Here is an 18,464-nt window from a genome sequence, read left to right on the forward strand (position 1 = left end):
TTTCTTTTTATTCAGTAGTCTGAACATCCAGAACCTTTATTTTATCATTTAAGTGCAACACATTTCTCCCGTCTATGATAGGTTACTGTAGTAAAGGTAAAGGTTAATAATTCATCACCATCGAGCTGTCATCCTCTTCTGATCCAGTGAAAGTGATGTTGACTTTTATACTGAAATGTGAGTTCAATGTACCCTAAATATAGTTATTATCGCATTTCCAACTCATTGATGCCTCATTGTTTGCCACATGGGGGGGATTTGTCAACAAACCCCATGGAAAAACATAAACCAACCACGTGCCTCTTAATACTTTCTGACTTCCCTAACCTGAGGCTGTAGCACTGAACTCCAAACATAAACTTAAACATCTGTAAAACCACTTAAAATATCTAACAAACAGGCTTTGGATACACTTCAGTTGTCTCTTTGGCACATTTTTTTTTTTTACAATTTACATGGAAACTAATTTATAACTACCAGTCATCAACCAGTTGTGACCCTCGTGCCCTGTATGGAAACGTCTGCATTCATTATCTTTCTCCACTCATTCGTTTTTTTCTTTTAATCGGTCACTCATTCATCTGCATTATATGGCAAGCAGATGGATAGATGGATACTGGCGGACTGCTGCAAAACTCTCATCATCTCATCATCTCATGGGAACACCACCCATGGGAACACCCCTACATTGTCTTTACTGCCTTTTATATTAATTCTCACTGCTGGATGCAACCACAACAAGGTGGCTTTTGTCGAAGGCAAGAAAACAGTTGTTTCTATTAAATCTACTAATCTAAAAAGTACTGTTCCTGGTTCAGTCAACTCTACCTTGCCCCTTTTTTTTTTTCTTGCCAAGCTCGTCATTTCTGACAAGGATAATCTTTCCTTCAGGGATTATGAAGATATCCAGTAGTCATCACTTTTTGTCAGCTTAGCTCCTATTAGCCAGCAACCCGTGGCTTAACAGTCTGAGCTTTGTATCTCAGTTCAAAAGGAACACCGAAGATTTGTGCCACGGTTCAGCCATAAGTCGGTTAAACCAGCATAGTGGTCGTTCACAACCCCCAGTTCCACGGTTCAGAGCCCAATCAGTAAGGATGAAGGGCCCAACTGTTGCCACAGTTACTCCAGTAATACCTCTTTCTTTAAGAAAATAAACGTTGAGTAGAGATATATTGGAGCTGGCAGGATTTAGCCTCCTTGCCACCTGCTGTGGAGGAAAATGGAGGTAGAAAAATAGGCAGGAGTTACGGTGACATCTCGGGTAGTTAGCCCATTTTGAAGGTCAGGGCACTTTCCAGCTGTGACTTAATTGCACAAGTGTAATAATCAGAAGCTTGACTGGTGTATCCGGCCTCTGAAACCAAACCCAGTGGCTTGTAAAAACGCAAGATATAGCACTCCAGCGTGTGTAGAGCAGAATTCAAAATGAGTGATTCACCATGACACACAGCAAAGGTCTCGCAATCAGAAAAGGACATGCACCCACCGAACAAAGTACAGAGCTGAATAAACCGTGTTTGCTTTCGATGGACTCCCGACTCCCCGGAGTGCCACACAGTGACGGGCATGCAGAACATTGAGCTTTTGATTTGTGAGTCTTTCCCATTGCTCAAAAAGCCCGAAGGCTGGTTGACTGAATTAGGAGTTAGTGTTATCTCCCCAGCGGAGGCAGAGTACTGATTGCTGCCCTCATTGGTAGTGAAGAGCACGTCTGCCTGGTGTAATAGCTGCCATAGAAACCACATCAGCCAAGTAATTGTTTAGGCAACCTCAGAAAATTAAGAAGGCAACATTAAAATTCTTTCGCATCTTCGTTCTTCTCTGGGGCATATTTTTACATCAAATGTTCAATTTGTGGTGCTGCAGAGTCCCAGTAGATTGACAGCTTTGAAACCAGAGCAAACCAGGTCTATTTAATATTTTTAATTTCATACTTTTTGTCTTCAAATTGGTTCCCAGACTGTTACAAGAGCAAACCACAGGAGGACACATATTATACAATTATTGACCAATATTTCAATCAACAATATTGACACTTGTTCAGTGTCCAATCATTTGAGTCAATTGAAGACAGGACATACAGTCTAGCAATGTAGTATCTCTGGCTCAGGACAGATCTCAGAGCAGCGAACACAGAGGCTCTAGAGAGGTATATATATGGATATTAGTCGTTTCTGATTGTGATAAATAATGTTCTTGCTCCATACGAGTTGTGATAGACCAACTTATAACAACAAAATGTTTTTTTTATCCAATATTTCTTCCACTTCTATGTTTCTTACCTGAATTCCATTTCATCACCACCTAGTTCTTATTTTTGTAGATTTGGTCATCATGTCTGGTGATTACTTTGTTTATTGTCTGACAAGAAAGATGAACAGTCAGGTGGTTGGAGAGGTTGTCAAGGTTGTTAGCCTTCAGGTTATCTGTTTTGGAAGAGACAACTAGTGTGAACAGTAAAATGATTACCCCCATTTCTTTATGGAAAACAATCATCACAGTTTACTTACTTTTTAGACCCACTCCCTATTTTATCTTTGAGCTTACCGTCTTGTCTTTCTATTTTGCACACTTCTAGTACCACGAGGGGTTAATACCAACAATTCATTGCCAGTTTTTTAAAGAGGTTTTGATATTCTAGATGAACCCTTGGCTTGCCTACAACCCTCCTTCCCTTTCTAACTTACTTTTAATCATTGGTCTTTTAATTACTGCAAGCTCACAGGCCTGCATGTCCTCAGTGGATGCAGTAGTCACATCATCAATACAGCCATACCGACAATCCTTTCCTGTGTTTCCAGGATGTTACGGCGTGGACGGCGAGAGCGACTCCATCATGAGCTCTGCCTCAGAGAATTCGACAGAGCCGTGGTTCTGTGACGCCTGCAAGAACGGAGTGACTCCCAGCTGTGAGCTGTGCCCCAACCAGGACGGCATCTTCAAAGAGACGGACGCCGGGAGGTGGGATACAATAACACATTGACCCGGTGGTCGGCTGCCATTTACGAGAGGCAGCGAGTGGAATAATGCCCAATGACCTCAGCTGCTTGAAATGCTCAAGGCGATATATGTACAAGCTAAATTGCACATACAGTGTACTCAGCAGTGGAGAGAAAAATAAGTTGGATTAAGGAGGCGCGAGAGAGAACTGTCAGAGGAACGAGAGAAGAGGATGGAGGGAGGAGAAGAGATAGAGAAAGAAAAGGAGTGAGAGAAAAGAGTGTGTTATGTGAAGCGTGGCGACTTCAGCCACGTTATCGCTGATAGTGCTCCTCAGCCAGGCTGCACCCGAATTTACTACTTCACTAGAGCATGAAAAACACAGCAAATTAAACTGTGAAGCGGTTGCTTGCTAGAGATGGATATCTTTATATTGGACTTCGGATTCTCTTCCCCAAAGTCCGCATTTGAAATTGTGTCACACCAACCACAGCTAGAGTCTGGGGCTACATAAATCTATGAATCCATTTCTTTTTGAAGTGTGTGAGCAACTAACTGCAGCCATTTTCACGATACGAAGCTTCTTATTGTCTGCACTAATCCACTGTACTAAATGCTAAATAACCACAGCCATGGATTGTAATCAATTTGATGGCGTCGCTTGAAATCAGTGACCGGAAATCAATATATTTTAAATTATGACATTTTCAAGGTTTTCATACTAATGTGTTTTAGTTGTTTTTCTGTTGATCGACCCATTAGACTTTGTTCCTCTTCATTTTTAGATGGGTGCATGTGGTCTGTGCACTTTATGTTCCCGGCGTAGCATTTGGAGACATCGATAAACTACGACCAGTGACGCTCACAGAGATGAATTATTCAAAATACGGGGCCAAGGCAAGTACTCTTTTACCATATTTATGCAGGCGGGATTATACATTCATGTTCATGTCACATGTTTCGCATTTTGCGGGGGCCACTTTGTTTTTGATTAGTGTATCATGATTGTTTATCCAAATATATTGATTATGTTTCATCGTTCCTGCTTAGTCATTGTCCACTAGAACTAGTTTGAGCACTAAAAGGGTTTCAAGAGTTAAAGTGGAGGTTTACAGGAAGGTGTCAATAGATGTACAAGCAATGACATCAGTGATCTGAAGCCTCAGATAAGGGAACCCATTTCTGATCATGCAAGTTATTATATAGATATATGTGTGTACTCGTTATTTTTAGATATTAGGTTTATATCTTGATAATTTTTTTTTTTTTCATTTTCAGACATCAAGTCATTATTTTGAGTGTTTCTTGTTACTTTGAGATACAACGTCATAATTTCATGATAGCGACTTAGAGGATCCATTTCTTTTTACCACATTTGGCTTCCATAGTGGGTGAAGTGGAAGTGCTAAAAACACTTCAAATCACTGAACACAGTTGAACTCAGAAGAATGAGATGAAGTTAAAGATGAAAGCAGTTGAAATGTTTATTTGGGAGCGATGAAAAACCTCTTTTGTCAATTTTCCCTTGAAATGTCGGTTGAAGTGGAAAAGCTGGAGATAGTTGCGTTTTGACATGTCAGTAAGTGTAATAGTAGGCCTTTCTCACAGAAGACATTTGGACTTGTCATTGTAGAAAAACGCTCGGTGTTACTAATATCTAATAATGGCCCTGTTCATTTTAATTTTGAGTGACAGTGCATGCACAATATCTGAAATCAAAACAGCTACAATTGAATCATTCATTCGTTAGATAAGTGCTTATCTTACAGAACCCCTTTAAAAAGGCCTTTAGCTAAATATAGTAGGAAAGCAACCTATGTGGTGATGGGCTAAAAGAGACCGGTGTTGTTTTTCTCCTCGCTGCAGCTCCATCCTGACGTCTCCCTGTTGTCTTCTGTTGCCTTTAGGAGTGCAGTTTCTGTGAGGACGCACGCTTTGCCCGGACCGGTGTTTGCATCAGCTGCGATGCAGGAATGTGTCGCTCCTACTTCCATGTCACCTGTGCACAGAGGGAGGGGCTCCTGTCTGAGGCTGCAGCAGAGGAGGTGAGTTCTTCACTTTTCTAAAGGGTCAAAGACTAAAATTGACATTTACGCTATTGTGTTGCTTGGCAACTGTCAAGGTTAGAAAACCCGATTGAAGCCATATTTAAAGAGTTGAGGTTTTATAAGGCAGGCACAACACACCAAACACAAGTAAAGACTAGCACTGTAAATGTTGTACAACCGCTTGTCTGCGTTCTCATCACACCACATGGCCAAGGTTAAGTTCCTCAATTACCATATTTACAATTTACGTATGACTTACAGTTTACATACAACTTACAAAGTTTACAAAACTATAACGATGTTTTATTTCTTCGTATGATCAACTAAACAAAGGTTTTTTTTTAGCTCAGATAGTGAACATATTTTGGCTTAAGGAGATGTGGCTCTACCGAATAGTTCAAAGCTTTGATGCTTCATTCATAATGTTGACATTGAAATTCTAAATCAAATTTGAATGCGGTGCAGTCTTTTTTCTCTTTGCATGTCTATTTATAGTTTTTAAACCTGGTATTTCTGCACAGATGCAGAGAAAGATCAGGGTACACACATATTGTATTAGTATTATACAATTTAGAAAATTGGATTCCAGTGGTGGTTGCATAGGATTGTGTGATACATGCATTACTAATAATCACCAGAGTGTTGTAAAGTCTATTGAAAAAAGATGGTAAATGGTAAATGGACTGTACTTGTAAAGCGCTTTTCTAGTCACTACATGACATCATTCACACCCTGATGGGAGGAGCTACGGTTCCACCACACACCAGGACTAACTAACATTCACACACACATTCATACACCGTCGGCACAGCTACGGGAGGTACATTTGGAGGTTAAGTGTCTTGTCCACATCGACATGGGCTAGTGGAGCCACAGTCACCCAAGATAGGTGTTTCTTAAATTCACAATGGGTTTTAATCTAACAAAAATTCTGCTTCAATCCATGTTTGTTGGCGTTTAGCCTTTTAAAAAACATCTTCACTGTGACCAAAACCTCAATAGAAGCTTTGAATGTAAAGAGGTGACCTTCTGTCCAGCTCTAAAGTGTGAGTTGATCATCAGGTGGGGTATTGAGTCACGGTTACAACTGTTAATGCATGCACATGTTTCTGCTTCCTCAGGATATTGCCGATCCGTTTTTTGCGTACTGCAAACAGCACGCTGACCGCTTTGACAGGAAGTGGAAAAGGAAGAATTATCTGGCTTTACAGTCGTACTGCAAAGTCTCCCTGCAGGAGAGAGAGAAACAGCTCACTCCTGAAGCCCAGGTGATGTTGTTTTATTCATGTCACAACAGCGTTTAAACCTGTGTGTTTGTACCTCCGTCCAAATGTGCTCGTATGACTTTACAAAGAAAAGAAGATCTGCTGATGATTGGTGTAGGCCTGGAATATAATTTAGCGGTATACAGCTGTATGTGAACATGTGTACATCCCACCACAGGCCCGAATCACTACCCGCCTGCAGCAATACAGGGCAAAAGCAGAGCTGTCCAGGAACACTCGGCCTCAGGCGTGGGTGCCCCGGGAGAAGCTGCCGCGACCCCTGACCTCTAGTGCCTCAGCCATCAGGAAGCTGATGAGGAAAGCGGAGCTGATGGGCATCAGCACCGACATTTTCCCCGTGGACACGTCCGACGCCAACGCCAGCCTGGACGGACGCAGGAAGCATAAGCAGCCCGCCCTCACAGCAGACTTCGTCAACTACTACCTGGGTGAGGAAACTCGTATTCCGCTCCAGTCACTGCATGGGTGTTGTGTCTTTTCCTCACAGATTGCAGAAATGTAAGTCTTTAAAAGGGACATTTAAAAAAATTACTAGTAATGCTAGTGGAGAGTATTTCCACATACTAGTTATCTGATCAGTTTTAGAATCAGTTGATTAACCATTTTCCTGCCATTCTTACTTTATAGGAGGGCTGCACAATATATGATTCCAGCATCGACATTGGGACATGCGCATGCACAGTAGTCAAACCGCCTGTATTCAACAAGCAGCAGCGACACTAGCAGCACTCTTTTCCTCCTCCGTTCTCCTTCAGAGCTCCCTGAGGAAGAGCTTAAAACGTGATGCTTATCTGAAAGTTCGCTGACAGTCCCTCTTCTGGCTGTCCACGTGCTCTGTGCACTTAAATTCATGGATATGCATTTTGGGCATTAACAACATTTTAAAGTGGGAAACTTCTAGGAATTTTTTAGATCCAAAGTGCAAAATGAAGTCCAGTGTCACGATTGTAATTTGAACAAAGCTCAAAAGGGTTTTGCATTTATCTCCATATTGTATACAGGATGGTTAAAGGCTTAGTTTGGCTGTTTTGAAGTTTTGTGAGGTACATATACATAGTCAGTGGATAACCTACAGTAGACGGCGGTCGGCACACCCCCAGTTTGGATAAACGAGCAGGAGTACTGGGTTTCTCCAAATTCAGGGCGTGCCCGATTGCAATCTTCTGGGTAATACACTGACTCTGGATAAGAACCTCGTACAACCCAACTCCAAAACACCCAAACTATCCCTTATATTTATTGTGGGAATGCTGTGTAAAAGCATTTTTTCTCTCCCCAAATAAACGATTGTGATGCCAGATGTGTGAGATGCCACGCCAGTAACCTTGAGAGCATACTCCATTAGCCTGCAGCAGAGGGCCTATCTGCCATCAGTACACTCTCTCATGTGCGTTTTCCTGTATATATAGATTGTGATCGTGCTATTGATTTTTGTCCAATTGACATTCAGAGCGAAACATGCGAATGATCCAGATCCAGGACAACATCTCTGAACAGAAGAACTTAAAAGACAAGCTGGAGAGCGAGCAAGAAAAACTGCACGTGGAGTACAACAAGGTGAGCAACACGACCCTAACCCCCAGAGTTATGGGCCATTTCTGCTGCATGAAGTTTAGCTCTAACTCATTCAATATTGTAGTGAGATATGCACAATTGTGAGGCAGTTATTCCGACACCAGTTACTACACAAACAAGACTATATGAACAAATAATGATCCCCTCAGGATAACACCTGGTACAGGTGAAATAGGCTCCACCCACCAGTGTCATTCAAAAATCAAGCTAAAGAAAAAGTGTCTCTTGAAGTATATTGCTCTGTTATCTTTCAGGTGTTTTATTTGAGGTTATTTATATTTTGTAAAGGGTTTTAATGTTATTCAAGTAACAGCTGATTAAAAGACATATAATGCAAAAAAAATCATGGTGAAAACTCTAGCAAGAATTTACAGCCATGCTAGCAGTTATGTGTTGATGGTGATGCCAATATCACAATCTTAGTTTGTTAGCATGCTAATGTTTGACAAACAAACTATTGGAAACATTTAAATGTTAACCTGATGAAGGTGCTGGAGGATTATTTAGGGGATCACTGAAGTTGTTCATCCTGAGGGGAACACGCATATCTCTACTCTAAAGTGACTTTGCTAAGCCGTCAAAGCTTTCTTGGAGCCCACACTGGTACTAACTGCACACCTGCCTGCATGAATATTATCAGCACAACTGTCATTGCTAAATAGACTTGTTCAATACACTTGTACATGCTTTATGCACTTTAGACTATTCGCTATAGATCATTTGAACCGGGCCCTGAGTGAGTTTTTAATAGTGTTGTTACCTGTAGTGTTGCTGGGCCCTATTTCTCGTACGTGGTTCAACTAAGTCAATCAGATGTCCTATTATCCAGCTTAAATTAACCCAATGATTGAAATCAGGCTATCTGGGTTTCTCAAAGGCTGATCCGCGCTCAAACAATCTCGTTAATTTGAGCCAGACGTCAGTTCACAGGATAGTTGAACCAGACTTCAGTAATCAGGATAGTTGAACCAGACTTCAGTAATCAGGATAGTTGAACCAGACTTCAGTTCACAGGATAGTTGAACCAGACTTCAGTAATCAGGATAGTTGAACCAGACTTCAGTAATCAGGATAGTTGAACCAGACTTCAGTACTCAGGATAGTTGAACCAGACTTCAGTACTCAGGATAGTTGAACCAGACTTCAGTACTCAGGATAGTTGAACCAGACTAGTTGAACCAGACGTCAGTACTCAGAATAGTTGAACCAGACTAGTTGAACCAGACGTCAGTACTCAGGATAGTTGAACCAGACTTCAGTACTCAGGATAGTTGAACCAGACTTCAGTACTCAGGATAGTTGAACCAGACTTCAGTACTCAGAATAGTTGAACCAGACTAGTTGAACCAGACGTCAGTACTCAGGATAGTTGAACCAGACTAGTTGAACCAGACTTCAGTACTCAGGATAGTTGAACCAGACTTCAGTACTCAGGATAGTTGAACCAGACTTCAGTACTCAGGATAGTTGAACCAGACTTCAGTACTCAGGATAGTTGAACCAGACTTCAGTAATCAGGATAGTTGAACCAGACTTCAGTACTCAAGATAGTTGAACCAGACTTCAGTACTCAGGATAGTTGAACCAGACTTCAGTAATCAGGATAGTTGAACCAGATGTCAGTAATCAGGATAGTTGAACCAGATGTCAGTAATCAGGATAGTTGAACCAGACTTCAGTACTCAGGATAGTTGAACCAGATTTCAGTACTCAGGATAGTTGAACCAGACTTCAGTACTCAGGATAGTTGAACCAGACTTCAGTACTCAGGATAGTTGAACCAGACTTCAGTAATCAGGATAGTTGAACCAGACTTCAGTACTCAGGATAGTTGAACCAGATTTCAGTACTCAGGATAGTTGAACCAGACTTCAGTACTCAGGATAGTTGAACCAGACTTCAGTACTCAGGATAGTTGAACCAGATGTCAGTAATCAGGATAGTTGAACCAGATGTCAGTAATCAGGATAGTTGAACCAGACTTCAGTACTCAGGATAGTTGAACCAGACTTCAGTAATCAGGATAGTTGAACCAGATGTCAGTAATCAGGATAGTTGAACCAGATGTCAGTATACATATATATATATATATATATATATATATATATATATATATATATATATATATATATATATATATATATATATATATATATATATATATATGTGTATATATATGTGTGTATATATCCACATGTATGTGGAGATGACTATATAAAACTTTTATTGCATTTACTCGGACATGGCCAGGGAATGTAATGAACACATCCATGAGTCTCTTAAGCGCTAAATAAACTTTATGAACAGCGCTGCATACAGCTTTCCTGATGTTCTACATCGCCGACACTGTACAACAATGTACCACACAGTACAACCCAGGTCTCTGCAGTGTAGCAGCATCAGCAGTGCTGCTATGTGTGTTCAGTTTAAAGTGCACGATTATGTGAGAGAATGTGTCAAATAGAACACAATCAATTTGTGAATTTCAAGCGTCGTTTGGTAATTCTTTTACCAAGTAGGCGGCCATCTGACCTCGGTTTCTTATGGATAAGGTTCATCTTATCTTGTGTTATCTGGTGCAGGACCACCACATTAGACATGGCGTGGGGACATCCCGTGTGAGCCTTTCTCTCATCTCCACTCAAACATGTGACCTCTGTAGAGGCTGCCGGTCCATCTGTCAATACGAGGAAGGGAACACAGCAGCGGAGTAAAAGTCACAAGAGTTAATGTTGCGTTCAGTCGTCTGCCGTGCGTGTTAAACGTTATTAATGGAGTGTGTGTTGCTAATTGCATTGACTGAGCTGCTCTTACATGACTTTGGCCTTGGAGACAATTACAAGTCTGGCTTTGACTGATATATAGTAGTAGAGCCCAGTGCAAGGTTGACTTTGTGACACAACGCCCAACTCTTGCAGATATGAACATTAACCTTTGGTGCAACTGTGCACATTCTAACTAATCTAGTCTATGAGAAAATTCACAAAAGGCTATTAAAATGAAAAGCATGTAATAAATTAAATAATTTACACACACATGATATTCAGAGGCATGTGAACATAAGACTCATCAAAGGGAAGGAGGATAAAGTTAACATACATAAAAGGTGTTTTGGAGAGGTCTGTGTGTGGACGCCTCGGCCAACTGCAGCCACACAAAATGTGACTTTTACGCTCTCTGTAATGTTTATGGACCAATTATGGACATGGTATGTCCTGTGTGCTGAGGCAGCAGTTAAAACCCTTACTGTGTATATATATATTTATATTACACAGTAGCTGTAAGGGTTAACTGCTACCTCAGGACACAGGACATACCATTTTTACATTACATTACATGTCATTTAGCTGACCCTTTTATCCAAAGCGGCTTACAATAAGTGCATTGGTGCATAATTGGTCCATAAACATTACATAGATACATATATATATATATATGTGAGTGTACAATGATCTGCTTTGATATGCTTAATAAAATGTGAGTGTGTAAGTCGTGGTGTTGTCTCCTCTCTCCTCCTGCAGCTCTGCGACTCCCTGAAGGAGCTGCTCAATGTGAACGGAGAGCTGCGGAGTGACGGCCAGGCCATGTGGACTCTGCTGGGAGGCATCCTGGGCCAGGTATCACTGCCTCTTCACACACCCTGCTCCCCCTTTCCTGTCCTGCTCTCCACGCACAGATCAGCTGTTGAGAACGTGTACAGAATACGCCCGTTTGTAGAATTAATTTTTTTGCGTAGCAGTGATTTGTGATGGAGAGTTAATCAAATTGGGACTAGCAACCCACACGGCCAACAGTGGGGTGACTGCAGTCTGTAATAACCCTGCTTTTTATAAATATCCTTTCACTTTGCACTAACTGATTGACCTGCCATTCGCCATGAAGTCAAACCTGACTGTGGGGAAGTAAAAGCCGTCTCCCGCTTCCCGTTCCTATGGTAACCAATTGCCAAGATGTGCCACTATGGCTGATGGGTTTTTTAATGAATGTGAACTGCAATCTACAAAAATAGACTGAAAGCTTAGTTTTTTTTCTTTGGGGGGACTGGCTAAAACTTGAGTTTACATCCAGTATTCCTGTGACTCCTGCAGCATTCAGGTATATATGGTGATAACATAGCAGCATCAGCCCAACACTCCTGTCTCTGAAGTCAATCTGTTTGGTTAACACTTTTTGGCACACAAATATGGTACCCAAAAGGGTTTAATGGAAAATATACATTATGAAATATATGATCAGATTAATCAGAATAAAATATATATATATATATATATATATATATATATATATATATATATATATATATATACATCACATCAACAACACAGTTGTGTCCTTTCCCACAAGTCACTCTTCAACATCTCAAAGCTGCTTTTAAGGCAATACAGCCTTAATGGTGCGACTTAATCCCTCGCTCACTCCCACACTCAGACTTTTGCGTTTGTAGGACTGTCCCTCCGCTTTCCAGGAATAATACGGGATGTGGATAATACCTATGGCTTCTTATGCATTTTTGGTTGTCCATGATTTCTTTGGGAAGTATTTTCTAGTCACTCACAGCAATTACGAGTTTCTTTGACCTCTAGGATCAGAGGAAGCTGTTAACTCTGACCCATTACTTACAACTATTATTCAGCATTTCCACTGCAGTGCCTGGCACTCCTTCAGGGTTTTTATGTATATGAATACCAGCTAAAGCCATAAAAAGCCTTGTTAAAAGTATGGTCGTTGTGAGTATGAGCCGTGTGGATAAATGGCTACACGATGCTAATGCGGGGGTGAGGCAGCAGAATGGACAGGAGCTGGCAGTGAATCTGCAACGACCACCATAAATCACCTAATTATGAACACGTACGATTTAAGTAGCAACATCAGTCACAGCACTGCATGCTTTTGTGTCATCTATCTGACACATTTTCATCTCCTATTTGTCATCCTGCCCGTGCATTTGCAGAAATTATTGATGTCCCCAACCGGGACTCTCATCCCTCTTCCAGTTCACAGTCAGAGCTTTTGTCCCTGATGCTCCTGGCAACTTCACAAGAGAGCACTCACAAGACATTTGCCACCAGCCACTTTAAAATGCCATAAGGCACAAACGGCTACTGGGCAGCAGATATTATAACTGGGATAAGTGTTACAGTGTAGTCCAGTTTAGTGTTCATCAACGGAAATATAATTGCCAACTTGTCCTGAAACCAGATATGCATGTTGTATCAGCAACCGAAAATCACTAATTTGCCTCAGAGGGCTTTACAATCTGTACACATACGACATCCCTGTCCCAGGACCTCACATCATCTCACATTCATGGGAGAAAAAGGAAGGCACCTCAGGGAGAGCTACAGAGGAGGGATCCCTCTCCCAGAATGGACAGAAGTGTGATATGTGTCATGTACAGAATGAACAACATGACACAATTATAACATGGCCCATCCATATGATAGAAGTGATACGTATAGTGACAGAAGCAATAGCAGTAGCAGCACTAATAATAGCAGAATAAAAAAACACATATATTATTATTAATATACTAATATTAACAGCAGCAGTAGATATAATGGAATAATAACAATAACAAAAACAGTAATAGTAATGTGACTTCTAATAATAATAATAGTAGCAGCAGGTTTCAGGTAGAGCTACTACAGGAGGCACAACCATTTGGAAGTCCGCCTGCAGTCTGGGCCTGACTGTGTGTAATCAAAGAGGAAAGTCTTAACTGTGGTGAGTGTGTCTGCCTTCCGGACTGAAAGTGGTTCCACGGGGCAGTGAGGGCGACCGAGAGACCCAGACTGTCTCTGACGACGGCTGAAACCATGTATTTGTGTGCTTTCCTCCCGCAGTGCACACTTCCACTATTTCCCCCAGCAACCTTTGGAGGCCTTGGCCTTGGAGTGCATAGCTGCACTAAAACAATCCTCAATAAATCATTTGGTCTCTGAGTCACGAGAGTCGAAGTGTATATTAGTTGTGGTTGCGTTCTCTGCTATAAGCTTGAAACCAAAAAGGCAAAGAGAGAGAGAATGAAATAAGTTCATTGTCAGGTTCACTGATACTGAAGAGAAACTCCTGAACTAACCTCAGCATGCTGTACCACAACATCATTATATTATCTACAAACTGGAATGATATATTATAGTGAATTATATATTATAATGAAATGTGATTATGAAACAATATGAACAGGAATTGCACAACAGTTACAAGCACAGTATTGCATGAAATTAAATGGATTTTATAAAACCAAAAGGAATAGATACCGGTCTCTAAATGAAGTTGAAGCTGAGTGTTAGTAAAAGATAATGTATTCATTATAACGGATCAGAAATATTATTTTCAATATTGAATAATAATCTGTGATTTTACAAAACACATATATGTTTAATTTATTTTAATGTAATATTCATAATGATGGAAAACCGTGTAAAGCAGCAAATTGTCATAGTTTGAGAAGCAGAAAATATCAAATTAAGGCGGATTTTAGTCTGAGACTTGAAAGGTTGATATCCTCTCAGGCTTTTGGATATAGTCATAGTATAATATGGTTTAGTCTTCTCCTAGTTTTAAAGGCTGCATTATAGTAAAGTGATCCGATTTTCTGAACTCACTGTTATTTGCCTTCAAGTCATTATATCCACATTTAAAAAATATCTCACCTAGCAATATAGTCCCGATATGAATATTGAGGTGTTTGATCCAACATGTTTTTGATTTCCTCCGTGTCGTCCAGCACTAACAGCAACACTGTTGAGCGGTTGTAAAACGTATCCCAAGGTGGAGGCTGAGAAAATGGGGTTGACTGAACATTATCATCATGACGGAGGAATTGAGTTGACATCAGCTGGCTGCTGGGAGAGGCCAGACTGTAGGAGGCTACAAGTCTGCCATTATTATGAAGCAAATTATTACCAGGGGTGCAGCGATTTGGATTGTTCACTTCCAATGCCTTTTGGCATACCTGTCTTTCATTCATAAACTGTATGCCTCACTGTGTGTGTGTGTGTGTGTGTGTGTGTGTGTTGGGCAACATCAGGCTTGACCTAAACATGGATTTGCTTTCCTCTGTAAAACACAATGTACATTAACATTAACACATATATACATAGATACCACCTGACAATATGTTCATTTGTATCAATTGATATACAGATAATTGTTTTGATTAATCTAATGGCTTATTCTATATAATGAATGTACATATCCAGTCTGCTCCTGCACTGTGATGTTTCCATCTTTCCCCGAGGACACAGCAGTGGAGCAGGAAGCCAGACGGCCTAAAGCGTCTCTGCGCCGGCTGCTTCCACTCACCTTTTATAACCTGGACCTTTTTAAACGTCTTCATCCGTCTGATAAAGCATGTTAAAGATGTTGAAACTGCTCCGTATCAGCAGTCGAGACACTGCCTCGTGGTCGGATTCGGTCCGACCGCGGTCCAGGTTGAGGCCCCCCCCCCCCCCCCCCCCCCCGCCCCCCCAATCTATCAGGCCTCCCCGCGGGGACGCTCCCTCGGCGCTGCAGGCAGAGCGAGCACGCCCAGATTAGAGCTTCCTCAGGGGAAACCTTGTCTGTTTAGTGACAAACTTGGTCCCGACCAGATAAGTTTTCTAATTAACCTGCGTGGCAGCAATGCACCTGAGATACATGGCTGGTCTGTCTGTCTGCTGCTGCGTTTCACCTGCCACATGTAAGAGCTTCCCCTCACAACTCTTTCACAGCTCTGCTTTGGCTCACACTTTATTTGGACAGTCTGAACTATTAGCAATCACAACGCCGGGGATCAATGAAGTGTCACTTGTTCAACAATGTTACTTTTCATTCCAAGGGTGTAGTGGGTGTGGTAGAATTTAATTTTCTCAGAGACAGACGAGGCTGCACATTAGATGATAAACAGTTGTCCCCTTTCCTTATCGACAACAGGAACTCTTCCTAAAACTGATTGGACGAACAGACCCCATGCTTGCTAAAAAGATGATGCCTCTCAGCTCTGTGCCAAAACACACAACCAGTTGAAGTGAATTTAACATTAGATTACATTTAGGAAGCAAAATCTGATATTAATGGTTTACGTCTCAATCTCAGGGTTGCTGCGCAGTACTTTTCATGGTTACAGTGACTTCATGGGCCTTCTCTGAAAGCACAGGAATACATGTACACAACGTAGCCACGTACTGCAGGCTGTGAACATTCTCCTTCTGTCTTAAATACCGATACACATCACATGTCAGCTTCCACTGTTGCTCTCACAACTTCATTTACGCTAGCGACATATGTACATTAACACAACTGATTACATTCTTCTCATACATTATCTTCATTCCTGATTGTCCATTACTCTTCCACTTATGATACATTTGTGTTGTTTTATACAGTTTTCCACCACTTTTACCCACCTGAAAGCACAAAAATACAAAAGGTCAGCGCAACCTAAGTGCATAAAACATGTCAGTTTCTATTGCCGATGAACTTATGCCATGTGAATAAACAAAACAATTAAAGAACAATACAAATGATGAATGAGAATATGGGAGGGTGTTCAGTCTCTTTCTATTATTATTACTATTTCTGTATTACATTTTCAAGTGTGAGCACAGAAATGACTGGGATGTCAAATACTCTCTGGGATGCTGGAATTGTTTTCCTGACTTCAAAACCTACACGATTCAGCAACGTATCAACTTTTCTAACTTTATTCTGAAAGATCGAGTTGACACTTTTGATTAGAACCACTTCCTTCAGAAAGTAACAATCCGTGGGTAAACGGCGTGTTCTGTGGGTTACCAGGAGGAAAGGGTCTGGGTAAAGCCACTGTTTTGGGAAGAAATGTTTCTGTTCATAGGTGTAACATGAACACACGTGTGCACCTTTTTTTTTTGGCAGAAACTGAACACCCCAGCTGTTCTGAAAGCCCCAAAAGAGAGGAAGCCCAGCAAGAAGGAGGGAGGATCCCCAGGGAAATCATCCAGCCTGCCAGCAATCCTCTACAGGTGAACACACGGTGTCCTGAGAGATGCTAAGCAACAAATAGGAAGGATTAAAGATGAAGGTTAAATGATAAAGTAAATATAGTGAAACTAGGGTGCAGTTGTTTTAAATATCAAATGCCAGAGGCAGAAATGTGTGTTGCACTGCAGACGCCCATCATTGTTTATCAACCATTTAGGGTTGCATGTGTGTTTTTAAATCTATATATATAATCCCTTTTTTAAGGAAAGGCTCAAATGAATGAGGCTTTTATGTCACACTGTTTCTCAAAACACGGCTTTTCCTGCCAAATATCCAATAACCAACCTTTTTTCTCACGCATTATTTCACATGTTTTCCTGCAGTTGTGGCATCTGTAAGAAGAACCAGGACCAGCATCTGCTGGTGCTGTGTGACACCTGCAAGCTCTACTACCACCTGGGCTGCCTGGAGCCACCACTCACACGCATGCCCAAGAAGACCAAGAACAGCTACTGGTGAGAGACACGAGGGGCTTAGGGGACCTAAAGGTTAGGGGCCTGTAAATCACGTAGTCTCCGTTAATGTCCGTGACAAGGTACATGTGTATCGTTTACATCACTTTCATTTGTTGTTGTTGTTAAATCTAACTTGTTGACATGTTGTTGCTCTGAAGGATAATTGACAGCCAGACTCCAGACTAACTTCTTTCACCACAGTCCCGGCTCCCAAAAAAATTGTTTCAACCAGACAGAAGTCAGAATATTATATACATATATAGAAATTCTAAATATGTGTTACTTTCATCTTTAGTTTTCAAATGATTCGTAAATATATCTAACTATTTGAAATAAACCTTTGCATTAGTAGCTTTAGATGATGCATTATAAGCTTAGAAGTGTTAGGAAGTTAAACAGCTCATAGTTCCCTCTCTATCTATTTAATATTGCTGTGAAAACATCTCCGTCAACCAACTGGATTTGTTCAAGGTCTGGCCAAAACCTACATTTTATTTGAACACATCACGATAGCGTTATACTTCACCCTCGCTTGATCTTCATTTGTACTGACTAGAGCTGGAACACACCATAATGCAAGTCCATAAACTCTGTTAGGGAGGACCGAGCAGCATGCATGGGAATGAATCCAGATGATGAAGTTAGTTGCTCCACGTGTTGTCAAGGTTGTTCCTCTAGCACTTATTGAGGACTTTCAGTTTCCACATGCATCTCGAGTCGACTCTCCAAACAGACGTCATAAGTGTGTTTTTTTCTGAATTGACCAGGTTAACTTCTTCATCCGAATGCATTATGCTTCCAAACATTTGTACACACGGTCATCAGGACATAAAGCCTGCCACAGTGAGGTCGGTCATCTTGTTTGACTAACCGTCCTTCAATAGGACTTAAAGGGACACTTAATGAATGCGTTACTAATGGGTCAACTCTGCTGAACATCAAGTACCATTTCACAGCCCGACATGTAAATGCTCAGCTGTGGATCTCTCACATTACTACATTGTACCAGCAGGGTATTCGGATTAGCTGTTGGAGATTGTATTATTATATTTCAAGAAAGATCTATACTTTTGATAACCCTGACATCATAAAACATCTTCACTGTGTGAATATGAACAGAAGAGTGCTTTACATATTCATTATCCGTCTGCTCG

At 41.1% G+C, this 18,464-nt stretch overlaps 1 protein-coding gene across 7 annotated transcripts in view; it reads left to right on the plus strand.

Moving 5' to 3' along the window:
• The window catches only part of phf14 (PHD finger protein 14), an 82,183-nt gene that overhangs the window by 7,856 nt on the left and 55,863 nt on the right, over positions 1-18,464 (plus strand). For all 7 annotated transcript variants that reach the window (XM_034545266.1, XM_034545268.1, XM_034545270.1 and 4 more), the window contains exons 5-13: positions 2,805-2,964; positions 3,729-3,840; positions 4,851-4,988; positions 6,113-6,259; positions 6,435-6,705; positions 7,728-7,834; positions 11,374-11,469; positions 16,730-16,836; positions 17,179-17,310. In XM_034545266.1, coding sequence (XP_034401157.1) covers positions 2,805-2,964; positions 3,729-3,840; positions 4,851-4,988; positions 6,113-6,259; positions 6,435-6,705; positions 7,728-7,834; positions 11,374-11,469; positions 16,730-16,836; positions 17,179-17,310 — 1,270 coding nt within the window. The remainder of the gene's footprint in view (positions 1-2,804; positions 2,965-3,728; positions 3,841-4,850; positions 4,989-6,112; positions 6,260-6,434; positions 6,706-7,727; positions 7,835-11,373; positions 11,470-16,729; positions 16,837-17,178; positions 17,311-18,464) is intronic.

This window comes from Cyclopterus lumpus, chromosome 11 (assembly GCF_009769545.1).
Source record: "Cyclopterus lumpus isolate fCycLum1 chromosome 11, fCycLum1.pri, whole genome shotgun sequence".
NCBI lineage: Eukaryota > Metazoa > Chordata > Actinopteri > Perciformes > Cyclopteridae > Cyclopterus > Cyclopterus lumpus.